This window comes from Borostomias antarcticus, assembly GCF_949987555.1.
Source record: "Borostomias antarcticus genome assembly, chromosome: 5".
NCBI classification, from domain to species: Eukaryota; Metazoa; Chordata; class Actinopteri; order Stomiiformes; family Stomiidae; genus Borostomias; species Borostomias antarcticus.
The window spans coordinates 7,199,147-7,224,119 of NC_140238.1; the positions used below are offsets into that span (position 1 = coordinate 7,199,147).

At 53.4% G+C, this 24,973-nt stretch overlaps 1 protein-coding gene across 3 annotated transcripts in view; it reads right to left on the reverse strand.

Annotated features, from left to right (window-relative positions):
- Positions 1-202: 202 nt before the first annotated feature.
- The window catches only part of unc79 (unc-79 homolog, NALCN channel complex subunit), a gene marked incomplete at its 5' end in the record, with an annotated part of 32,393 nt that continues 7,622 nt past the window's right edge, over positions 203-24,973 (reverse strand). Inside the window, 44 exons of one of the 3 annotated variants that reach the window (XM_084438717.1) lie at positions 203-537; positions 664-705; positions 787-864; positions 1,252-1,455; positions 1,620-1,803; positions 1,934-2,109; positions 2,287-2,376; positions 2,485-2,562; positions 2,671-2,775; positions 3,970-4,080; positions 4,301-4,369; positions 4,480-4,653; positions 4,980-5,065; positions 5,187-5,299; positions 5,454-5,492; positions 5,592-5,732; positions 5,985-6,087; positions 6,230-6,346; positions 6,898-6,999; positions 7,866-9,170; positions 9,307-9,456; positions 9,616-9,778; positions 10,111-10,293; positions 10,780-11,081; positions 11,653-11,721; positions 12,156-12,335; positions 12,721-12,922; positions 13,133-13,314; positions 14,434-14,591; positions 14,670-14,818; positions 15,007-15,086; positions 15,367-15,502; positions 16,019-16,246; positions 16,516-16,719; positions 18,396-18,536; positions 19,403-19,526; positions 19,671-19,861; positions 20,199-20,429; positions 20,581-20,752; positions 21,093-21,310; positions 22,859-22,887; positions 23,359-23,399; positions 23,800-23,888; positions 24,808-24,872. In XM_084438717.1, the coding sequence (XP_084294843.1) occupies positions 349-537; positions 664-705; positions 787-864; positions 1,252-1,455; positions 1,620-1,803; positions 1,934-2,109; positions 2,287-2,376; positions 2,485-2,562; positions 2,671-2,775; positions 3,970-4,080; positions 4,301-4,369; positions 4,480-4,653; positions 4,980-5,065; positions 5,187-5,299; positions 5,454-5,492; positions 5,592-5,732; positions 5,985-6,087; positions 6,230-6,346; positions 6,898-6,999; positions 7,866-9,170; positions 9,307-9,456; positions 9,616-9,778; positions 10,111-10,293; positions 10,780-11,081; positions 11,653-11,721; positions 12,156-12,335; positions 12,721-12,922; positions 13,133-13,314; positions 14,434-14,591; positions 14,670-14,818; positions 15,007-15,086; positions 15,367-15,502; positions 16,019-16,246; positions 16,516-16,719; positions 18,396-18,536; positions 19,403-19,526; positions 19,671-19,861; positions 20,199-20,429; positions 20,581-20,752; positions 21,093-21,310; positions 22,859-22,887; positions 23,359-23,399; positions 23,800-23,888; positions 24,808-24,872 (7,193 nt within the window). In that variant the 3' untranslated portion in view covers positions 203-348. Of the gene's footprint in view, positions 538-663; positions 706-786; positions 865-1,251; positions 1,456-1,619; positions 1,804-1,933; positions 2,110-2,286; positions 2,377-2,484; positions 2,563-2,670; positions 2,776-3,969; positions 4,081-4,300; positions 4,370-4,479; positions 4,654-4,979; positions 5,066-5,186; positions 5,300-5,453; positions 5,493-5,591; positions 5,733-5,984; positions 6,088-6,229; positions 6,347-6,897; positions 7,000-7,865; positions 9,171-9,306; positions 9,457-9,615; positions 9,779-10,110; positions 10,294-10,779; positions 11,118-11,652; positions 11,722-12,155; positions 12,336-12,720; positions 12,923-13,132; positions 13,315-14,433; positions 14,592-14,669; positions 14,819-15,006; positions 15,087-15,366; positions 15,503-16,018; positions 16,247-16,515; positions 16,720-18,395; positions 18,537-19,402; positions 19,527-19,670; positions 19,862-20,198; positions 20,430-20,580; positions 20,753-21,092; positions 21,311-22,858; positions 22,888-23,358; positions 23,400-23,799; positions 23,889-24,807; positions 24,873-24,973 lie in introns of all 3 variants that reach the window. The other 2 variants (XM_084438716.1, XM_084438718.1) reach the window with 2 other exon arrangements.

Below are 24,973 nucleotides of genomic sequence, written 5' to 3' on the forward strand. Positions count from 1 at the left end.
CGACAGACCTCTAGACATGGTTTAGCTACTCTCCATCCTGTCGCGACCCAACACGTCCGCTACACACACCCAGTTCAGACAGCGCCTGAACACCTGTTCTTGACGCTTCTCACACATCTGCCCTGCCCAACCTGGTCTCACCAATCCCCCTGGTAGCACATAAAAATAGCATATTTATATTAGCTAGTAAATCAGCTGAAGATGGAGTCTGTGATCGTGAGGTTCAGCCGAGGTTTGAGTCCTACGTCCCGATGCTTCGAGGGCAGGCGGCGGACGAGACAGGCGCATGCTGGGTCCCGAGGACGACTCGTCTCCCCGGAGGACGCCCCCCCCCCTCTCCCCGGGGGGTCACATGGGGTAGAACTGCGACGCGGCCTCGGAAGACTGGATCTCCACCTGCGCCATCTTGAACTGGGTGCACTGCAGCCACTTGCGCAGGGCGAAGGGCAGGGCGCCCGGCGTCTGGCCCTGGAGGTACTGGTGGTTCACCCGGTTCTGGATGGCCTGGAGACGCAGCTGGAGCCCGGCAGACAGGTGCTGGGAGGAGTCGGTGGGAGGACGCGGTAAGTGATACGAAAAGCCCAGAACAACAACAGCGTGAGGCGTGAACTCCGCATCTCGATTGAACACTACGATTGTATTTTTAGGCGTCGGACAGCTTACCTTTAAGTTGGACTGAATCATGGGCAGCCACATCGGAATCAGCTGAGGGACAGAAAGAGAGGAGGAAGTGTGAGGAAGGTGTTGCTGGATATCAAGTGACAAGCTCACTTAACAGGCTCTAACCTTGACAAAGATGGTTGAGTTGCACTCCTGCAGGGCTTCCATCAGACTGATGACGTGTAGACACACCATCTCCACCATCTTGGACGGTAAAAAAAAGAAAAAAAAGAAGGCATTTTGTTTTTGTTGCGCATTATTAAAAAAGTCAATTACATTACATTACCGTCGTTTAGCAGACGCTTTCATCCAAAGTCACTTACAATAAGTGCATTTGTAGGTAGTCAAGTGCACTACTACTACTCACCAGAACTCATAAGTGCATCTCTCTAAAGAAGCATCTAAGAGCCTAACCTAGTGCTGAAGTAAAAGCGCCAGGTCAGCTAAATACAAATACAATAAGTGCAAGGCGGAAGGGTTAGAGTTACATTCTTGATATTCTGTAAGGCAACGATATTCGCACATCAACTCTCCGGGCCCTGTGTGCAGCAGGCCAGCGAGCGGGCGGGCAGGCCGCCTCCCCCCTCTCACCACTTTGTTGTGGGCCATGAGCTGCAGGATGCTGGGCGTGACCCGGCTCCAGAACTCCAGGCCCGTCAGGATGGCGCCGGAGGAGAACTCGGTGTGGTTCTGGTTCTGGAGGGCCGGCGCCGCGGCGGCCTGCTCGCAGTAGATGGTCCACAGCTGGGCGAACATGAAGGCGTGGAAGAGCGAGCACATGTGCAGCACTGATGTCTGGGGGGGGTGGAGAGAGAGAGAGCGGGGGGGGGTCAGTTGCGCCGACCGGTCAAGCGGTCGCGAATCAGACCCTCACAGGGCCATACGGGTCACAGCGGTCATCCTAACTAAACAAGGGTTAAGTCAACGTAGCGTTCCCCCGCCCCTCCCCCCAAACCAACCTTGGACTGCTCCGGGAAGCCGATGAGGATGACGATGAGGTGGTCGGCGATGTGTGAGCCGGCGTCCAGGGGAATGGGCATGCAGGAGGTGGACCCGGGGTGGAGGGCGCAGTGGGTCAGCGAGCCCAGCAGCAGCCAGGACAGCTGGCGGATGTGGGACACGCACTCAATGAACTCCTTGGGCCTACGGGAGGGGGGGGGGGGCGACAGGGCGGAGAGCAGAGGTTCGTCGCCGTCAGCCGCCGACCGCTCGCAATGACGAGAAACGAGCGTGGTCGCCCGCCGCCCTCGACGGCGGTTGATTGGACACTGACCCCTGCTGCATGGCGGTCGGCGGATGGTAGAGCCAGGGCAGGTAGCGGATGACGGCCTTGTTGTCGCGGTGGTTGCCCTTGCTGATCTCCATGGCGGCCACCTGCGCCAGGCCCACCTTCAGGTTCCCGCCGAAGGTGTCCTCGTGGAGCGGCTGGCAGCACGCCTTCATGTGGCTCTGGAGAGGGAGGGAGAGAAAGAGAGAGAGGGAGAGAGGGAGAGAAGGAGAGAGAGAGAGAGGAGGGTGGTGGACAGAGACAGACAATGGTGACTTTGTACTATGTAAATACATTTGTAAATACTATGTAAATACATTCATGAGTGAGTGAGGGGCTCTTTGCGGAGGAAAACTCACTTTCAGTTTGGTCAGCGTGTGCATGTCGGCTATGAAGTCCAGCAGCTCGCTAACGTACTGCCGCATGCATTCCATCGCGGCCGTCGTACACTGCGAAAGGGCAAGATGGTTATCTCGAAGCGCGCAATTCGCTTAACCGACGGCGCGTCATTAGTCCGTTAACTCATGAGGGGACGCGGAGAACGTCTTGAGTCTTACCGACGGTAGAGATGAGATCATGTGCTTTTGGAGAATGGTGGATTCTGCCAGCCTCGTACCGATGTCTGAACAAACAAACTGACAACATACGCCGCACAGGACGATGGTGTTACGACCAAGAAAAAACCCTCATATCTGAGCCTCGACCGTAATAATATATCGAGCGCCATTTAACATGTGTTTTACCTGGACCAACAGTAGCAGGTTTGTGTCAGGCAGAGGAGACTTGAACTTCAAGGCCTGCAGAAGCTCCAGCACCACAATCCGAGACATGTAGAACTTATCTCTCTCCTGAGGGCGAACAGAGAAACAGACGTGCTATTGTATGGTCTTTACCTTCTACGCACTTCTCATCTAGTGTGTGTGGAACCTGAACCCCAGTTGTGTTCTGACAGACAGAGCAGATTAGAGCAGACCACAGGCCAGATGTCCCACAGTCCCAGCCTAGGTCAGCCTGCCAGCCTGCTTCCTCCCCCCAGACGATGGACAGCTCTCTCTCTCTCGCTGTCTGTCTCTCTCTCTCTCTCTCTCTCTCTGTTCATCCCAACAACACAAAAGCCTGCTGTCTGTGTACAAGCTCTCAGCTCTCTCTCTCTCTCTCTCTCTCTCTCCCTCTATCTCTCTATCCTCTCTCTCTCTCCCTTTGCAGTAGTGTTTACTCTGAGCTTCAGCCATTCGTTCTGTTTGTATAGGAAGCAAGATTGCTGGTTGTTTTTGCGTTGTTTTGCGATGCCTATGCGTGCTCTTATAATTGAAAGTTAATGGTGCATGACTGGTAAATAATGCGTCATAGGCCGCTCCTCAACCAGGCACTAAAATACTAACACACATTAGATTCCATTTCCTCCTCAACTTTCTGAGACCGTTGGAAAGAGCTCAGCTCGCCTCGCTGCAAGAACAGCGCAGGAACGAGTGCTTCTCAGAAAGCCATAACTCACGTTGACTTGTTAAAAAAAAAAAAGGCGGATGTTATATATTGGGGATTAAATGGGCTGGAGAAAACCAATAACGCTGTCGACATAAAGTGCGCCTCGGTGACAGTGGTGGCGGCACGAGGACCCATCCGTCCTGACCGGGGGAGACAGGCCCGGCTCGGGCTCTCAGCGAGACGGCCCCGTCGGACGCACGCCATACATCGCCAGCCCCTCGCCGGCCCCCGCCCCGCCACTAATCATGTCAATCAATACAGGCTGATTGCCTACTTAATCATCCGTGACACTCCGCCCTCCACATGCCTGCCTGGCTGGAGAGGCCGCATGAGTTAGTGTTATCGCTGAGAGAGAGAGAGAGATAGAGAGAGATAGAGAGAGAGAAAGAGAAAGTGAGAGAGAGAGAACGATGACTGCTGTACAAGTATGTCTGCAGGGGGATTCTAACTACCTCACCAGGTCCTGAGCTGCCGATTTCTCTAACCGCCCCGTTGGACTGAATCTCTCTCAAGAGGCCATTTCTTTTTGATTGTTTTTGCTCAGGCCGACTCGTTACCTTGTTGAAAGTTTTGTAGCAGAGGCCACAGAGCTCCACCAGGTAGGAGAGGCTGAACACGCCGTACTGCATGACGAAGCTCAGCAGCTTGGAGAAGGGCTCCAGTAAACTCTGAAGAGGAGGAGGAGGAAGAGGGAGGAGGAGGAGGAGGAGAAAGAGGAGAGGAGGAAGAGAGGGAGTAGGGGGTGATGGGAGTAGGAGGATGAGGAGCAAGAAACAAGAAGGTAAGGTTTAGGCCTTTCGAAGCCAGATTTCATATTCGCTTGAATTCACCCCGTTCTGACTGTGGAAATCCTAGCGTATCTCCAGGCGGACAGAGAGAGGCGCTCACCCGGGTTGCGCTCGTGGTGGGGATCTTCAACAGACAGATGATGATCCTCAGACTGGAGTCCAGGGGACACTGATGGAGACAGATCATTCACTGGTCATGTGCCCGGAAGCTGGGAACCCTAGCCGTCTCACCGAACGGCAAACCATCGCCGAGGGTACGAGGGGAGTGTAGGTGGGTACCTTGAGTGGTAGGACACAGGGCAGCTTGGTGAGGAAGGTCTGGAACTGGTTGCAGATGGTGGTCCACAGGTTGCTGGGGGAGTCCATAGGCAGGGCCTCCATGAAGGTGGCGATGTTCTCCAGGCAGTGCAGCATGGCGCCACCTGCTGGCAGACTCTTCTTATTGTTCAGACCCTGCAGGACACAGTAGGGGTTTAAAGGACAGGATGGTTACATAATGAACGTTTATTGCCTGGAATATTACATCTGGCTAATCATTCATTTTGGATACGATAGCAGTATGGAGCAGATGTGGTTGAATGTGCATGCAGAGGTACTCTGTTCCGTATTTCCATATGGCGTTATTATCATGCCATCCAAATAGCAGGGTCGTGTTGATTTCTACTTTTACAAGAGCTCCTCCTGCTGGTTGAATGATGGAACTGAGACATTAACCGGGCCGACAGACGGCGCGGCGCGAAGCTTTCATCCTTCCGCCAACAAGCCGGTGGAAACCCCACCTCCAGCAGCTGGTTGAGCGCAGCAACAGAACTCAGTTCGTTAAAGTCGATGAGGGAGGATGCCAGTGTCCTCAGGAAACTTCCATCTGGAATAAGAGAGAGAGGGAGTGAGTGAGTGAGAGAGAGAGAGAGAGAGAGGGAAGGTCAGAGCGTGTCCCTTGGGATAGCCAGTGTCAGTAAGCGGCGTGTTGGGCGGAGGGGGCAGACCTTTGATGTTGCTCTGGAAGAGCTGTGGCAGGATGCCGTTAGGGGCCAGCTGGTGGAGCACACAGCGCAGGAACTGCTTGGCCACGCCCGCCACGTTCCCCGGGATCAGCATGCTACACGACGACACCGAACACACACACACACGACGCTCTGAAGATTCGTACCCCTGTTTTGCCGAATATTTCCGTGTAAAGCAAAGCGTTCAGCGTGAGCCGGTAGCTAGCGTTCGCTTCTGTTTAAAATGCATCGTGCTCAGGTTGTGTTTACCTCTCTGCTTGTCCAGAGAAATTGGCGCTCGAGGCCAGCCTGAAAGAATCCAGACATCGTATTGACACGGTAAGATTGCATCAACAGACCAGAGACAGTTCAGTCACAGTGGAATTACCGGCGGTCAACTTTACAAACCTTCCCACAGACTGCATGATGTCGAGCAGCAGAGGGGCGGCCATTTCGGGGCTGAGATGGACGAACATGGACAGCACGACCACGGCCAGACCCAGAGTCTCCTCGTCGTACTCCTCCAGGACCGCGCCGCAGTCACGACACCTGGGGCCACAGCACAGTACTGTCATACGGTAGTGGCTAGTTCCCATAGACGCAGAGATCGGCCCAACCCTAACTCTAACCTTAACCCAACCCCTAAACCGAACCCTAACTTAACCCTAAACGGCCCCTGCGTTTATGGGAACTAGCCTTTCCCACTGTCATACAGGCACAGGACGTACATAGGACCGCCGCAACCGGCCTTTAACTGCCCCAGTGGTGTCAGGGTGGGCGGCTGGCGATAGGCTCGCTCACCTGTCAGTCATGGTGGTGGGCTGCTCATCGATGAACTCCTCGGGGGCGGGCACGAACATGCTGACTGAGCTGGGCGCCGACAGGAGGCTGGTCTTGGTGGGGCCTGAGCACAGCACAGCACAACGCCGAGCGTTTCATTTGACATGCTACTCCAAGCAATGACAAACACACCCCCTTGAACCTGAATGAGCCTTTCTAAACCATCGTAGGAAGCACTAGGGCGCCCGGGGGCAGCAGTGGCTCACCGGTGTCCCAGGTGCTGATGTTGTGGGGGGCGCTGGACTGGTGCTCCAGCTGTCTCTTCATCAGCTGGCTCATGGTCAGAGCCCCCAGCGAGCCTCGCTTCGCCTGACGGTACTGAGCTGGGGGTTGGACCGAACACACAGAGGAAATACCGCAGGTTGAGCTGTCTGCTCGCTTGAAACGTATATTTGAGATCTTAACCCAGTAACTAGAGTACAGGAAGAGGCCGGGGTAGCGGGACACGCTCACATTCTGAACTATAAACCAAAATGAGATGATTCAATGGCTTTGTTGGGTTATATACATGATTTATGAATGAATTCACTGAATGGCATTCTTAATCAACCTACTTCGTGTCCGATATTACTCTAAAATTAAAATTTAGTATGTTTTATTTAATCAGTTACAGTAGACTATTACATTCAGTATGTTGCCTACTCATGGAATCAATACTGAATGAAAAATGAAGTGTCAAAGTAATATATTGCATCCCTGTGTGAATGCACAGAGAATGGGAAACCATAAAAAAACACGGTTCGGGTAGAACATGAACAAAAATGTTGAAAAAAAGTAGAAGGCCAACGTGATAGCCCTGGAATGACCGGATGACCACATTCAGTTTTCCTGGGGTTTGAGAAACAGGTGGAAAAACAAAGCATTTGGATCCTACTTGACACTGAAGAGCGGTTGCTTGTTTCGGGCATAGCAGCTTCGAGGGTGGGGGCGGAAGCAGATTCCCGGGGCTTTTCCAGGGCAGACAGAGCTTTGGGATCTGGAAGGCAATGTGGGTGAGTGATGGGCAGAGCAGTGGTGCACCTGTCTGACCTGTATGAGGGCCAGGAGATACTGGACGCGATTTACACACGCAATGTCATATAATACAGCTGTAATATAGATCCTATCCCATTTCTATAAAAGTCAGCTAAAGTGAATTAACAAGAGGAAATTGCAATAGTTTATTGATTTCCTATTTAGCTAACATCCTATTTGATAGATTGGCAATGAGTTTTTAATGATTGAACTCTTTGATATAGATTAAATGTCTATTTTGTGGGGTGACAAAGGTCTTAAAGGTTTACAAAAATATTTTATTCTTATTCAGTTTACCTTGTTATCTTGTCCTTTAATCTTTATGTAACATTATGCCCACATGTTTGTTAATCATGAGTTGGAATGGGAGAAGTGAGAACACAGAGCACGCCACAGCACACAGCACAGCGGGGGAGCGGTCAAGTCGAGATTTGAGGCCGCTTGGAAATGTGACTTCAGCATGAGAAGCAGACGCTTAATACTGTGTTCATGGCGAGTTTGTACAGTGTTAGTGTGGCTTGCACTTCAATGCGGGCATCAACTTGGGGCCATTTTATGGTCGATTATCATAAAAACTATGTTGTGTCCTTTCAGCCTCCACAAATCTTAAGAGGGATCACCGCTGAAAGTGCTCATCCATAATAAGTGTGAAATGTATATATTAATATTGTATATATATATATATATATTGTATATATACGTATATATATATTATGGAGTAATCTAGGTGATCTCAGGGATGTACTCTAGCACAGGCTGTGAGAGACTGTGCGCTGGGAAGACTCCGCCATCTTAGGCCTCCGCCCCCCTGGCGCCGCCTGGTCTTACCCGCCTCGGCCGACTGCTCGCCCAGCTTGTCCAGCGTGTTGAAGGAGATGTCCAGGTACTCCCTCTGGATGGCGCTCACGGCGATCTTCCTCTGCTTGCGCTGCCTCGGCACGATCTGGATCTTGAACTCTGCCTCGTCGTTGTCGTCGTCGTCGGGCTTGCGGTCGCCGTTTCCTTCGTCGTAATCCTCGTCGTCGTCTTCCTCCTCCTCCTCCTCCTCGTTGCCGCCGCCGTCTCCGTCCGGCGGGGTCTCGGCCGCGTCCTCGGGGATGCCCACGAAGACGGTTCTACCGGAGGGGCTGGTCCCCGGCGCCGCCGCTGCGTCGGGAAACGTGGTCGCGTCGTCCACGGACGAGTCGGGGACGGCGGGCGTCTTCCGCAGCAGGTCCCTCTTCTGCTTCAGGGTCATGGGGCTCTCGGAGCCTGCCTCCCTGGAGAGCGCCGGCCAGTCGGGCAGCTCCAGGGAGCCGCTGGGCGTCACGTGGCGCTGGGGGGGCCTCTTTTCCGCGGCAGCCTGCCGGGGGCTTCCCCCGCCACTCGCCGGGGGCTCGGCGGCCTCCCCGTCCCCGGAGGAGTCCTCCACGCTGACCTGCACCACGGGGGAGAGGCGCGTGGCGCGGCGGGGGGCCGGGGCGGCGGGCGTCCCGCCGCCGTCGAGCCCGGTGCAGTTGGCGGCGCCCGGGTCGCCCTCCTCGTCGCTCTCCACGATCCTCAGCGGCGGCAGCGGCTCGAACACCAGCGAGTCGCTGTCGGACATGGACAGGATGGAGTGCTTCTCCGGCACGGAGGTGCAGTCGGAGGAGAGATCGATGAGGTCCTCCTCCTCCTCTTCCTCCTCCCCCTCCTCCTCCCCCGTCCCCCGCCGGGGTGAGTCCCCCGCGGGCGGCGGCAGCGGCGAGCCGGCGTCCGGCCTGTCCTCGAACGTCTCCATGCAGCTGAGACGCACCTCGGGGATGACGGGCCGGGAGCAGTCGGAGCGGCGGTCGGCCTGCGGGTCGCTGCCCTCCGCGCCCCGCCCTGACGAGCCGTCCGACGATCCCGCCTTGCCGCCCCGCCCGCCCCTCCGGCCCCCCGAGGAGGAGGACGGCGCCGGCGGCGGGCCCTGCAGGTCGCAGCGGTCGATGCAGGACTTGCGCCGGTGCTCGTCCAGGTTGTAGAGGATGGAGTCGGTGTTGGAGATGTCCAGGGACTTCTGCTTGTGCATGGCCTGCAGGCGCTTCTTCCTGTTGCCCTCCTCGCGGACGCAGTGCAGGAGACTGTCCTGCAGGGCGCTGGCCTCCCGGTACTCGGACAGCTCGATCTCACCTGGCACACACACACACACACACGCACACACGCACGCACACAGAGAAGGAGAGAGTCACACTCTACGTTGGATTGAAACAGGCAGACCCCCCGCGGTGCGACTGGCGGTTTTCGAAGCGGTCGTCGCTCTTCGTACTTTTCTGGGCGTTGAGCTCCACCGGCTGGTACTTGACAGACTTGCTGCCGCCGATCCTCTTCAGGCGGGCGAAGAAGGTCTGGGACTCCTTGCCGCCGGCGCCGGTGGGCGTGTCGTGGATGTCGGACTCGTCGAACACGCTGTCCTCCTCTGGGGTGGGGTGGGGGAGGGGTGGGGTGGGGGGGGGAAGAATACACGTTCAAGAAAAAAAAACAACAAAACAACACGACAAACGTAGCGCGACAGAAAGTACGCCGCGGGAGTCGCAGTGCATCGGTCGGTGCGGTCCACGCCGAGGACGGCGCTCACCCTTCTCTTTCTCGCTGTAGCGGCTGATGTTGGAGTTGTCGCTGTACAGGGGCCCGGCGGAGGCGTGCGGCCGGCAGCTGTGGTACTGGGCGTTCAGGGTGTTGATGGTGATGTGGATCAGGTGGAGCACCACTTTACTCACGTCCATGTCCATGTAGGGGTACTGAGGAGAAAGAAAGAAAAAATCACACCCAGGCGGCGAAGTAAGCGGTATGGGGGGGGGTTTATGAGAATCTCCACTTCCCTCTGCTTGGTTGATCGGGGCAAATATCACGCTGCGAACGGACACACACACACACACACACACACACACACACACGCGGACACACACGTCACGTATAGAAGTGTCTGCACCGCTTAAAAATACAGAGAGCGGGAGGAGAGAATAAAAATACAGTTGAAGACGCTCTTCATCTAAAAGAATAAACTCCTGTGATATGTTGACTCCTGTACCCTGAGGCGTGTGAGGTTTGTGAAACGCCAGGTCGGGGGTACCTTGTAGAGGATGACCAGGAGGGCTTTGAGCCACATCTGTCTGATGTGAGGCCGCAGGGCCCAGAGGGAGCAGCGCGGGGGCTGCTGGAAGTAGTGGCGGAGCTGGGGACAGGTGCAGTACTTCAACACCTGCACCACCAGGGGGAGCAGCTGCTTGCCCAGGCCAATGTTGTAGTCCATCACCTGCAGGAAACAGCAAGCTGTAGTTCCCACAGTACTATGCTTCATACCATTCAGCGCCAGCAGCAAACGTGGCATAGAAAGCAATGGAGCCAGAAGGATATTAAAAACGTTGGTCACACGTTACAATGAGGGTCACAAAAAACATTAGTTAACTGTTAACTAATGCTAATTTAGGGTTAGGTTAGTTAATCCTAATTAATACCTTAGTTAAGGTTAGGGTTAGGGTTAGGTGAGTTAACCTTAGTTAACATAAATAATATTAGTAAATGGTTAATAGAGACATTAGTTAACTGTTACTTAATGCTTAATAATGCATTAACTAATGCTTATTAATGTACCCTTATTGTAAAGTGTTACCAAAACGTTTAACATAAACTGAGGAAAACTGGGTGCTTTGGGATAGTATTAAGATTATTTCAACCTTTATCCTATATTTTGACACCGATACCAAAAGGCGATCATCGTTGGGAGTCATCTCTCACGCACCTGTGCGATACCGGCGATGAAGGCGTTGAAGCAGGTGGAGGTGCGCATCTTCTGGGGGGCGATCATGAAGCAGCCCTCCTGCTGGTCGTAGCCCAGCAGCACGTACAGGTGACGCTTCACCGTGTTGAAGGCCTTGGCGCTGCCGATGTCCACCTCGGCGCTGCTCCGGTCCTTGGCCATGAACTTCATCAGCACCATGATGAGCTGGTGCACCGTCTGGTGGTCGATGCCGGCGTCCTCGGGGAGCAGGTCCCGGATGACCGAGTCGTCCTCGGGCGACGGCGTCTGGCCTGGGGGAGGGGCTGAGGCGTCAGGGTTAAAGGGCGGGAGGAAGCGTGCTGGGTGTGGGGAGGGGGGGTGGAGGGGGGGGTGGGGGGGGGAGGTTGGGTGTTGCAGGGAAGCATAGACAGACAGACAGACAGACAGACAGACAGACAGACAGACAGACAGACAGACAGACAGACAGACAGACAGCCCGGACGGACGGACAGACGGACAAACAGACATACAGACAGACAGGGGGTAGTCATGTCATCTGGTCCGATCCTCTCAATCCAACGGGGTGATTACATGTACATTGTTGCACCGTGGACACCACTTATACGGGACATGTGGAAAGGGCACAGACAGAAAATGTGATGAGCTAGCCATTAGCAAGAGTGACAGTTCCCATCTCAACCTCATTTGTTTGTGACTAAAACTGATGGGACTACACCATCTTACAAAATAACAATAAATGTCGGGAGCAGACATGGCTTTTTCCATCCATGTTTTATACCGGTACAAGAACATGTATCCCTGTGTGATAATGCTGAAGGGAATTGCTGATATCTCTGTTCTGATTACTCGTTAGCGGTCGCTGGTGTTATTTACCTGGTAGGACTCTCTCTATCATATCTCCCAGAGTCGGGGCAGAGTGCTCTTGCCTCGTAAGCCTTAGCGCTAAAAACCACACATGAAGAACACAAGAGAATGTTCAGAGGAGGCGGCGCGGAACGTGCGTCTGAGCTTCCGGACGGGCCGACACATTCCTGCCGTGCACACACAACCCAAACAAACAACATGGCGTCAACGTGTATGTGGATGCTGAGTGGTTTTAAGCAATGCTATCAACAACAGAAAGATACAGGTGTGACAGTTAGAAAAAGGCAGAGCGCACACACTCAACAGCCACACGCAGTCCGAAAGCCAACGGCGGATCCCGTCTCCCAGAAACTCAGACCGCATTCCGTGCAGGGTCAATGAGAAAGACACACATGAGAGACACGCGAATACCCGGAGAGAGACAGTAGGAGGACGGGAGAGACGCGGGCTCAGACGCAGACACGGGTGCAGCCCGACGGGCAGACGGACGGACAGACATGCCGTAGACTCACGTATTCGGTTGGTCAGGGTCTCGGGGAGGGAGAAAGCCCGTTTGGACTCGGACGGGCCCTTGACGCTGTCGCGCAGCGAACGCACGCTCTTCTGACGGTTCCTGGCGAAGCGAGCCCGTCTGATCTTCCACATGGCCGCGTCGCTGAGGTTGGCGACGTTGGTGCGCACGGCGGTGATCGCTGGTCGAAGGAGATACAGGGACAGGCAATGCAAACTTGCGGTACAGTCAAGCCAAAAAGCGCACGCTGATACATTTAATTCTGAACACACACACACACACAAGTCAGCCCCACTGGAACAAGCAACTGTACTGTAGCTCTCAAGACGTACTGTACACACCTGGGTCGAAATACTATTTGAAATCATTTTAATTACTAATCTGTGCTTGACTGTTCTTGTCTGGCACAATGGAAGCAATGGGCTGTTCCCAAAAAGGAAATCCTCAACCACTTCACATTCCGGGCAGACTCAAGCAAACGCTGAAGTAATTCAAATGATTTCAAACAGTCTACTAGATAGTACATAGTGTGTACGTAAGAGATCTAATCCCAGAAGTGGGCGTACTGGTGGGGAAGGGGAACTCCTTGTTGCAGTCCAGGTGGAGCTGGGCTTCCAGGGACAGCGTCTCAAAGCGGTTGACAAAGAACTCCCAGCTGAGGGCCGGGACCTCCTGCTTCAGGAAGTGCAGCATCAGCAGCTTACTGAGGATGATGGGACGGTCGCGCACAACTGTGTCAAACTGGAAATCCAGGCACACACACAGACCCTGGAGGCCACACACACACACACACACACACACACACACACACAGACATTTGCGCACAGACACAGAAATACACACAATCATTACTTGTTTGTTATACTGTAGGTAACTGATGATGTGCTACGAAGCACATCTTCTAGGACCATGTGGCCTTATGAGTGTGTGTGTGTGTGTGTGTGTGTGTGTGTGTGTGTTTTCGTGTGCGTAGGTCACCTGTAGCGCCGGCCTCTTAATGGTGTCCAGCAGCAGTCTGGCCCTGGTGGCCACGGCAGGGTTGACGTCCTCCACGGAGGCCAGGAAGCAGCAGAAGGCGTGGGCCAGCGAGTACTTCAGCAGGTGGTTCTTAGTGACGGAACAGATGTCCAGGAACCGACACAGAACCGCCACCTTCTCCACTGGGAAGTTCCACAGGAACACGATGGACAACAGCATTTTTTTTCAGTGTCATAGCCACACAGAGAGGGCAGGACGCACATGTGCTAAGTTATAGCTTTCAGAAACTAAATTGAGCTAAATTAAGTTATGCTAACGTTAAGATAAGATAAATTAAGCTAAGCTCAGGAATTGAGGTAACATTAACATTAATTTAGCTAATGCATTTGGGATAGAGGCAATGTTAGCTAAATGCTACTTGGCACTTTGAGATTGTTAACAATGAAGTGTTAAAAAAATAACAAATTATTATTATTATTATTATTATTATTAATAATATTAATATTCAATTTACAGTATAAAGGCATGCAGAAGATTTAAAAAAAGCCTTCGTTTACTACACTGTGACCACGGTGTCAGAGACCGCCACTAGGTGGCAGTGTAGCAACAGAGGGAAGCCAGCCAGTGACCTCATGGCCATATTGGCTGTGTGTTATGGCAGCCTACTGCCTTGGCAACCCTCCTAACTGGTGGTGTCGTTTCGGTTGATTTGCACCAACAAGTAAATGACCATCTGTTTGAGAGTGGCTGTGGTGTAATAAGATAATTAGAATTCCTGACCATCAAAGGACTCTGTCTACAGAGCCTCTTATCAGCACACATCATTTCACTTGGGCTGATAACAGTTATTATTCTTTTTAATGTGATCTCTCACTGTCTATTACTGTGTGCTACGTGAATGAAATTGATATTCCTTCAATAACCTTAGTGTGTTTATTTATGTCCCTCTCTGTTTTCTCCTCTTCCTCTCTCCATCCTCCCTGTCCTCCAACTGTGTCTCAAGGTCACACGGCCCCCTCTCTGCCAATCACAGGGGTGAGGGAGACCTGATTAATCCCCCACAATTCCTCTGTGCCGCCTGCTGGAGCCACCTAGTAACCATGACAACACGGGGGCCGGGGTTGCCAGTATGGTTTGTGGAGATTATAGTCTTCCTCTAACTGCCTCACTTATAGAACCGCCTAACACACACGCACACACACACACACACACACACACACACACACACGCACAAACATAGACAGGTATACGTTCAGGGAACTATTTGTACTGTATATCTCACCGACCGCTTCATCTCTCACCTGCTTCAAATCGTGTCTTCCAGTCCTTGCTGTTGAAGTTGCTGTCCACCAGGTTCCAGAAGATGTCAGCTCCGTGGGAGAGGGAGAGGGCGTGGAGGAGCTGTGGCACAGCCAGGGAGGCCAGCTGGCAGAACTCAGACTTCAGCATGCACCACAGGCTGGGGGACGCAGGCATGACATTACACACACACACACACACATGTACACACACTCACGTACGGTATCACTGCTCTCACCTGGGAATGAGCATCTTCTCCTGGATGTAGGCCAGGAACTGGGGGTGGTCCTTGCGGGCCAGGTAGAGACACTCCCCATGGAGACACAGGGTCTTCAGACAGTTTAGCATGTTGAACAGGATGTCTGGCTCCTCGAACTTGGACATTTCCTGCACAGGTTAAAATTTAAAAAACAACAACAATGCTTTGCTGTAGCTCACACTGAACTCAACCAATGTCTTGGTGAGGTAAAGGGACGATATTTACTGACATAGAACTGTATTCTTTTCCTCACACATTTACAGTCCAGTGCAACAAATACTGTACATGAGTGTAGGCAGACAGGAAGGAGCCTAACCTGTAGTATGGTGTAGATCAGCTTCAGAGACACCGGTAGCTGCTGGTAGGAGAACTTCTTGTCAGCGTTATTCTTCAGTGCTGGGGGGCAGAGGAAGGCTTTCATGTGAGAGAGAATTCTCTCAGGAACAATGCCCCTTCACGTTTCTGTCGCTGCACTTGCGCAGAGACGTTTTTCAATGATTCATCCAATTAATACTTTGATATATTGTCGTATTATTCTTTTTTTGCATTAGTCAGCTAAATGAACACGTTGGAGATTTGGTTTTCTAATTCACTGTTCCGCTGTGAAAATTGTGAAACACCTAAAAGTGAATCATTGGGATGCTTCTCCAGAGGACCCTGTGGAGAGCGTACGTACGGGGCTTGTCGGGGGACAGCTGGCTGGGGTTGTCGGTCAGCGTGCCGGCGTGGTTGTCGTTCTCCTCCGTCCTGTGCTCTGCGCCCAGGGAGAACTCTGACTGGACCAAGGTGTCCTCCAAACTGTCTGTGGCCTCCTGCGGGGAAGGATACGTCTTTAAAAATGAGGGTTCATTCACTGACGCGAATCAGGTCAGCCTGTGTGCGTGCGTGCGTGTGTATGTGTGCGTGTGTGCATGTGTGTGTGCCTGTCTGTGTGTGTGTGTGTGTGTGTGTCTGTGAGTGTGTGTGTGTGTGTGTGTGTGAGTGTGCGTGCCTGTCTGTGTGTGTGTGTGTGTGTGTGTGTGTGTGATTGTGTGCGTGCATCTGCGAGTGTGTGTGCGTGTGTGTGTGTGTGCGTGCTTGAGTGTGCCTGTCTGTGTGCGTGCGTCTGTGAGTGTGTGTGTGCGTGCCTGTGTGTGCCTGTCTGTCTGTGTGCGTGCGTCTGTGTGTGTGTATGTATACGCCTGTGTGTTTGTCTGTGTGCGTGCATCTGTGTGTGTGTGTGTGTGTGTGTGTGCGTGTGTGTGTGCCTGTCTGTCTGTGTGGGTGCATCTGTGTGTGTGTGTGTGTGTGTATGTGTGTGTGTGTGTGTGTGTGTGTGCGTATCTCACCACCAGTCGAATCTCCTCCCTGGGGGTGAGTCTCTCCAGGAGCTCGCAGCCCAGCTGGTAGCACAGGATGCTGGACTGACACAGGCTGCACTCCAGGGCCTTCTCGTCCTTCTGACAGGTGTGCGAGCCGCCCCACGGGGCCTGGAAGACGTTGTTGATGATGCCCACGATGTCCTTCCCCAGGCTGCTGTCTAGACCCAGCATCACGCCGTCATCCTGGAGCTCCATCTGGGTCAGGGGGAGGGGGGACAACAGCAGCTGAGGTAGAGGACGGAGACGAGACACACGCACACCCAACACGCACGGCTGGGGCGGTGTACCGAAACAGCCCGCCGCACAACAACCAGTCTGTAAACAACAGCTGATCTGTAAACAACAGTCTATATATATACACACGCGCGCAGCTGCGTCGTGTTTGTGCGTGTGTGTGTCTAGTTCTGGGTTCTGGGTTCGCCACAGCGGCAGGGAGATGTCTGTGCGCTCCGAGCCCCGGTCACCTGTTTGAGGATGAGGTCGAACATGAGGATGAAGCAGCCCAGGTTCATGTCGTCGTCGTCGCAGTCGAGGTCCAGGGCGCAGTGGCCGGCGGCGTGGCCCAGGTTCTTGAAGGGACTGCAGCGCAGCGGGCTGCGGAACGGGCTGGGGAACGGGCTCAGGGTGTGGTGCTGCCCGCGGCGGCCCGGGTCCGAGACCACGCTCACCTGGGAGGAGCGGCACACACACACATACGAGCACACACGCATACAACCATGCACACACACACACACATACAGACACACACAGACACACATACAGACACACACACACATACAGACACACACACACAGACACATACAGACACACACACACATACAGACACACACACACACAGACACACATACAGACACACACACATACACACATGCACACATACAGACATACACACACACAGACACACACACACACATACAGACGCATACACACAAACATGAACACACACACAGACACACACACACACACATACAGACGCATACACACAAACATGAACACACACACGCACGCACACACACAGACATATGAACACAAACACACACAGACACACCCAGACACACATGTACAGACACATACAGTACACACATGAACACACACACACACAGTATTATATTTGCACACAATCCTGAGATCCACCCATTTGCTGCGAGAAATAAACGGAACATTTCTTCCTACAGTATCTCAAGAGCTCAGTTAAGAATTCAGACATTATCATGGTAACTATCATGTGACGATTCGACAATAGAGACCAGATATTGTACCACTTTTTATATTGTGAGTATCTGACCCCTCATGACCCGGCTGTGGTTCCACTACAAGAAACATCGTTCTTGGGATGGGTTCATAGCTATTGGGTTCTGTTAGATGGGAGTTGGATGGGTGTTAGATGGGTGTTAGATGGGAGTAAGATGGATGTTAGATGGGAGTAAGATGGATGTTGGATGGGAGTTGGATGGGAGTTGGATGGATGTTGGATGGGTGTTAGATGGGAGTAAGATGGATGTTGGATGGGAGTTAGATGGATGTTGGATGGGAGTTGGATGGGAGTTGGATGGGAGTTGGATGGGAGTTAGATGGGAGTTAGATGGATGTTGGATGGGAGTTGGATGGGAGTTGGATGGGAGTTGGATGGGAGTTAGATGGGAGTTAGATGGATGTTGGATGGGAGTTGGATGGGAGTTAGATGGGAGTTGGATGGGAGTTGGATGGGAGTTAGATGGGAGTTGGATGGGAGTTGGATGGGAGTTAGATGGGAGTTCGATGGGAGTTGGATGGGAGTTGGATGGGAGTTAGATGGGAGTTGGATGGGAGTTGGATGGGAGTTGGATGGGAGTTGGATGGGAGTTAGATGGGAGTTAGATGGGAGTTGGATGGCAGTTGGATGGGAGTTAGATGGGAGTTAGATGGGAGTTGGATGGGAGTTGGATGGGAGTTGGATGGGAGTTGGATGGGTGTTAGATGGGAGTTGGATGGGTGTTAGATGGGAGTTGGATGGGAGTTGGATGGGAGCTGGATGGGAGTTGGATGGGAGTTGGATGGGAGTTGGATGGGAGTTAGATGGGAGTTAGATGGGAGTTGGATGGGAGTTGGATGGGAGCTGGATGGGAGTTGGATGGGAGTTGGATGGGAGCTGGATGGGAGTTGGATGGGTGTTAGATGGGAGTTGGATGGGAGTTGGATGGGAGCTGGATGGGAGTTGGATGGGAGTTGGATGGGAGCTGGATGGGAGTTGGATGGGTGTTAGATGGGAGATGGATGGGAGTTAGATGGATGTTGGATGGGAGTTGGATGGGTGTTGGATGGATTTTGGGACACACACACGGCCACGCTGGCACAGATGCCTTACCCTCCGAGGCCCGGCAGTGCCCGTCAGGTCAGAAGCCCGCGTCTTCCTCTGATTGGCCAGCTCCTTTACAGAGTTCACCCCGTCAGAGAACATCCCAATCAACAGCTGCAGAGGCACCACGATGTCCAGCTCTGACAGCACCTGCGTGGGACCACACACACACACACACACACACACACACACACACACATACAAAGACTCACACAAACACACACACACACACACACACACACACACACACACACACACACACAAAGAAACACACACAAAGACACAAAGACAAAACACACACAACAACACATAGGCGCAAGCGCACGCAGATGCAAAACAAATTGAAATGGACAAAAAATGAACACAAAAAACAGAGGAACACAAACACACACAAACATAGACATAAAAAGAACACACAAAAACATGGACATAAAAACACGCAACAAAGAGAAAATGTGAACACACAGGTAAAAAAAAAAAAAGTAGTTGGGACCTACTCCTATCCTGTTTCTAATACACAACTGTGACCCAGACTCTGAGACAGATTTATGCTATTTCTTGATCACAGCCATGACAAAAAACCTGACAACCATCCAAGTATATAGGGCAGCAAGCGGTGGGAGCATATGGCGTGAAAAACAGCCCCCCCCCCCTCCCCCCCTCCCCCCCTCTCTGTTAGAACTCTCCCTCTCATACCAGTCTCTCTCCGTAGTCACCTGACCCAGATCCATATTCAGTAGGGCCCCTGGCCGGCCACTCACACCCCCTGACAACCTGCTCACTTCACACTTACGGTAAACCACAGGAAATGAAATGACCACTGAGGTGCGTGTCTGTGTGTGTGTGTGTGTGTGTGTGTGTGGGGGTTTGTGTTTTTGTGTGAAAGAGAGAGAGAGAGAGAGAGAGAGAGAAAGATAACGTGTGCACAAGCTTGTTTGTGCAAGCGTGTGTGTGCACAAGCGTGTGTGTGTGCTGTACATGCGTGTGTGTGTGTGTTGTGCGCACGTGCCACTCACGTGTAGCCAGAGCAGGGCCTGCTCTTGCACGGAGGCCGGGTAGCCGGAGAACCTGCAGCTGATGAAGCTGAACATCTCCTCCATGGAGAAGGGCAGCGGGCACAGCTCGATGTCGAACATCTTACTGCGGGACGAGCGGGGACAGACGACGGGACTTTCAGAGACGCCACGTGTCCACGGGAGCGAGGACCGACGCGTAGCTCAGCCTCTACAGCCCCGGGGGGAGGGGGGGCTTTAGAGGAGGTCCTGTCGACGGGCGCGCGCTTACCTCAGGACCTCCCTGAACTCCTTGAGCTGCTGGTCGGGCACCTCGGTGCGGATGGCCTCCAGCCACTCGGGCATGAAGCACTCCCACAGAGGCTGGCTGATGACGTTGTACGGGATCAGGCACAGGATCCGGTTCAGGCCCTCCTTCAGCTGGGTCACCACGCTGCACGACTTGTCCCAGTAGCCGCCCACCTGGGGGGGGGGAGGACAACGGGGTGACAGTCGTCACTCAGACATCAATCACGTTCAATCCTCTCCCGACACTATTTTGCCAGGGCACCGTGGGGCAAAAAAACAACAAGCGTTGCGTCGCCCGAGACGATTGTGGTTGGTTTTAAAGAAATACACCGTTTTCCCCCCCTATCTCAGACTGATAATGGGTCACAGAAAGACCTCTCTTCAGTGCTGGAAGCGTGGAGATGCTGTAGGTTTGGCCGCGTGAGACTAGCCGCTTCGAACCTCCCCTCGTTCCCCGACGCCCCTCCCTCCGGTCAAACCCCCCCCCAATCCCCATCCTCCTCCTCCTCACCCTGGCGAACTCCACCGGCTTGGGCAGCAGGCACATCACCATGACGTCGAAGCGCACGTCGCAGACTGTCTTCAGCCACTTGGTGACGAACAGGGGCTTGAGCTTCTCCACCAGGCTGCCCACCTCGTCGTCCATCATGTAGGCGGTGGAGTGGAACCACTGGAACACCATGCTGACCAGCCGCGCCAGGCTCTCCGTGGGCGTGTTCTCGCTGGGCGTGCACAGGCTCACCTGGAGGGGGGCGTGACAAAGACGGGACAGCGGTTGTACGCCGCTGCATCAAGTCTGAACTCGTCTAAAGAGAGAGAACAAGAGGGCGCAAGCGCAAACGTCGGCGTTAAGACGGGATATTCTCCCGGTGACGGGAAGCGCCAGCACCCACCAGGAACCAGATGCCGAACTGGCTCAGCAGCCGCTGGTCGTGCTGGTCGTCCTCCTTGTTGTCGAAGTCGATGTTGTCCAGGGAGTGGTGCGAGGCAGACAGGCCCATCTGACGGCGCCGGTTCATCTCGAACTCCCGCAGCTCGGCGTGGATCTCCGCCTCCTTCAGGAGGCTGGGGCGCCGCGGACGGGTAAAAGAGAGACGAGAGAGAGAGAGAGAGAGATGGAGGACAGAAAGTCCAGCAGTGAAGCGCAGTGTGTGTGTGTGTGTGTGTGTGTGTGTGAGGGGGAGAGAGATAAAGAGAAAGAACAGGAGAGAAAAGATGTATTGACCAGTCACTGCTCCCCATTTTTATATAAACACACACATGTACAGCACTGTGTAATAGACAAACGAGCAAAGGTGACGGGAAAAAAATCTCAGGTGTTTCATCATGTTCACTGTGGACGAGCGCAGTGTTACTACGGTACCGACAGCAATGGCGGCCTGCGTGCGTGCTCCCCGCGCGGTACCTTATCACGGCCTCCACGGTGCACACCAGCTCCTCGGCGCCGCACTCGCGCGTGTTGATGGGCGGGGGGGACGTCTGGTACAGATGGGCCTCCATCTCGCTGCTGTGGTGGTTGACATGGCAACGCTTGCAGTAGCGGACGGGCCGGTTGCCATGGCGCCCGCAGCAGCCGGCCGAGAAGCAGGTGACGACCGCCCTCCTGACGTGAGAGCTGCAGTTCTACGCGCACGCGAGAGAGAGAGAGAGAGGCGGAGAGAGAGAGAGAGAGAGGCGGGGAGAGAGAGAGAGAGAGAAAGAGAGGCGGAAAGAGAGAGAGAGAGAGAGAGAGAGAGAGAGAGGCGGAGAGAGAGAGAGAGAGAGAGAGAGATTGAGAGGCCGCGAGGAACGAGTAGCCCAAGGAGAAACATGTGACTGTGGGTACTTACCCAATGCAGGTTTGCCTGTACTGTATGTGTGTAGTGATTTGAAGTATTAACATTAGTAACATTGTAACATTGGTCAGTAGGCAATCATTACTTTTCTGGATGCAGTTTGTGTCTCTGCGACTCATTTTTCACCCCCCAAAAATCAAAAGGGTGCCTTAATCTGATCTGCCTCTGAAAGCTCCGGCCATTCCAGAGACGCATTATCAAATTAACTTCTATGTGGCTGCTCTCTCCACTGTGAGCAGCATGTCTACCGAAACCAGGACAGAGACGACCGTGTCTTTCGGCAACATTCAGTGACGGTCCGACGCCTATCTACCTCCACCCGCTTCTCGCAAATGTGTTTTTAATACTTAAGGTGCGCGGGGAATCCCCTGTCCCTATTCTGTTCGCCTCTCTGACAGACAGTCACCTCTCAGAGCGGACAGTAACGCTGCTGCTGATAGGCCGAGGGCTGACAGGGGGTCGGGTGGGAGTTTAAAGAGCTCTCTGCTGCAGGACGAACCCGATTCAAGAGGCTGTGGATTAAATGGACAGCTGCTTTCCCACGCCGGCCCCCGGGGGAGGGGGGAGAGGGGAGGTGCTCATCTTGACACAGTAGTGTGTCACCACCGTCCCAAACCCCAACGGATCGCGCGTTTCCGTGGAAACCAGAGGGGAACTTTTGTTTTGCCCTTGGGATCGTGTCCCTGGAACAGACACCGTGCCCCCGGCCATCAGGACCGCGTCGTCCGTCAGAGGAACCCTCCAGAGAACAGACTCTCCACAGGGACACACTTGAGAAGCCCCCTCGAAAACCGCATAGATAAATCTCATGGTGTTCTATACAAAATGACATAATGCAAAGTCACTTTTACAGGCACCAACGGCTCGACTCGTTCCTGCTATCGGAACCCGAACGCAGAAGTCGTTCGCTAACTTGCGTAAATGTACAGTGTGTGAAATGTGCCCGGTGCTTGATTTACTAAGTAATTCTGGATGATGAAGGGATGAACTAATGCTGTTTGGATGAGAGGGTATAGTACACAAGCACGACAACCACAAACACGACACACCAATCACAGTGTTAGTGTAAACAAGCCCGGGGTCAGAGGTCAAGAAAGAAGAAACCGGGTTAGAAAAGCAAAGCCATCCAACAAAGGAGCAACCAATCACAGCACCTCTACTGTACGCCAACTCAAACGGAACATGACTCCATGAGAGAGTACTTGGGTGAGGCCGATCAATAAATCCATGAATAGCCATGAGATTCACCACAATGAAGATGAGCTGATGAAAGAGCGCACAAACACAACCATCCACAAACACCGGCGCACGGAAAGATCAATACTCAAGATCTTACCTTCTTCTGACAAATAGCCGATATCTCAGCTGTAAAGACGAGGTCACAGAAGCGTTCAACATGACACACAGCAGAACATGGCTTCACCCCCAAATACACAGCCTTAATACCTGTGTGTGTGTGTGTGTGTGTGTGTGTGCATGAGGGTGTGCGTGTGTGTGTATATATGTGTGGGTGTGTGTGTGTGCATCTGTGTGCATGTGTGTGTGTGCATCAGTGGGTGGGTGTGCACGTGCGCATGTGTGCATGTGTGTGTGCATCTGTGGGTGGGTGTGCACGTGCGCGTGTGCATCAGTGGGTGGGTGTGCACGTGCGCGTGTGCATGTATGTGTGTGCATCTGTGGGTGGGTGTGCACGTGCGCATGTGCATCAGTGGGTGGGTGTGCACGTGCGCGTGTGCATGTGTGCATCTGTGGGTGGGTGTGCACGTGCGCGTGTGTGCCTACAACCGAGAGAGGAACCTTGATAGAGAGAGTGTCTACATGTTTGCCGACACTCACCTTGGGGCAGGAGCACATCAATGAGCCACTCTGCATGGTCTCTGTAAAGGTCACAACGTATAAAAACAGTCACACTGTGAGCTGACACTACGGCACCTCAGAGGGTCCAAATCTCACTTGGGATGTGTGTCCTCTAGAGGAACAGGGATGTTTCAGAGCGGCAGGGGTAGACATATGTAGGCTGCTGTAAACCGTCCGTCCTCATGTGCCAAACAAAAAAAAGGGGGGGGGACAAGCGAACACATTGTTTTGCGATGATGATCTCATTATCTGCACAAGGGAATTATGTAACCATGGCGATGCCTTCCCCCGGAGGGAAAGAGTAGGGGAGTAATCAGGTCGGCAGCAGGTGATGCATGTGTGGAAAGGCATCTGAGAGAGAGAGAGAGAGAGGCGGGGGAGGGAGGGGGAGGTGGGATGGAGGACGAGCTAGAAACATACCCCGCGATTCTTTGGCTGCACTCCTCGCATATGTAAAGCGGCGGGGGCTTGTCTCCCAGGGCAACGGAGAGGGTGGGATCGATGCACATCTACGAGGGCGAACACACAAGAGTTTTAGCCGCACAGCAGCAGGGTATACAGTGCAACGCAACGACTAGCTGCTATATTCCATCGTGGGGATGGGGGGAGGGGGGGGTCTAGAGGGATAACTGCCGTTTTCTCCCCCCTGCTGTTTACCCCAAGCCAGATTGGCGTTCAAGCCTCATACTCAAACTAATCAATAAGCGGTTATCTGAGCGAGCCGGCTTCCTGCCCGCCGTGTTCTCTGCATGGCTGGCTGCACGCATATGCTCGGCTCCGCTATCTGTGATCTACGGCCCGGCCGTGTACGAGACCCGCGGCGCTCGTGGCCTAGATGTTCAGACGGCGCTCTGTAATTTACCGCTCTCGCTTACCGCCACCCCCGTCCACCGGGGCGGCGTGGGGTCAGCGCCTCCAATTAACCCCTCCCCCACCGCCGGCACACACACACACACACATCGTCCGCGCTCCCTGTAATTGAAATGCGGCCCTGTCCCCAGAGCCCGCTGGATCCTTGCTCCCCTAGGAGCGGAGAACGGCGGAGAGCTGTGGGAGCAGCGCCGTGCACGGACCTTGAGTATCATTACCCCACTCACACGCTCACTCGAGCGCCGCCTCATTTATTTACCCTCCGGCTCCGCAATAGAGAGCAAACACTAAGACGCCACCCTAACTCGCCATGGCAACCTGGCACACGCTTTGGGTACTTGCTTTATTTTTTTTTATGCTCAATGAAGGTTCTTGGGGGAATATTTTTCAGCACTTTGAGACTGTTTTCAAAGTAAAAAGTGCTTTATAAATAAAACTAACTATTGTTTATTATTATTATTATTATTATTAATAATAATAATAATAATCATAATATCCGGCACCCGGTTCTAGTCTGTGTCCACAGTGGCACAGGCGTTTCACAGGCGCCAGGATTACCTTGACAGCAGGTTTGTTGATGGCGTTGTGACACTCCATGTGCTGGCAGTGAATGGGGTTCCAGGCTGCGGAGAAAGGGAGGGAGAGGAAGAGCAGGAAAGGAGGAGGGAAGGGAAAAAGGGGGATAGAGATGGAGGGGGGGAGAGTTAGGACCTCTATTACACAG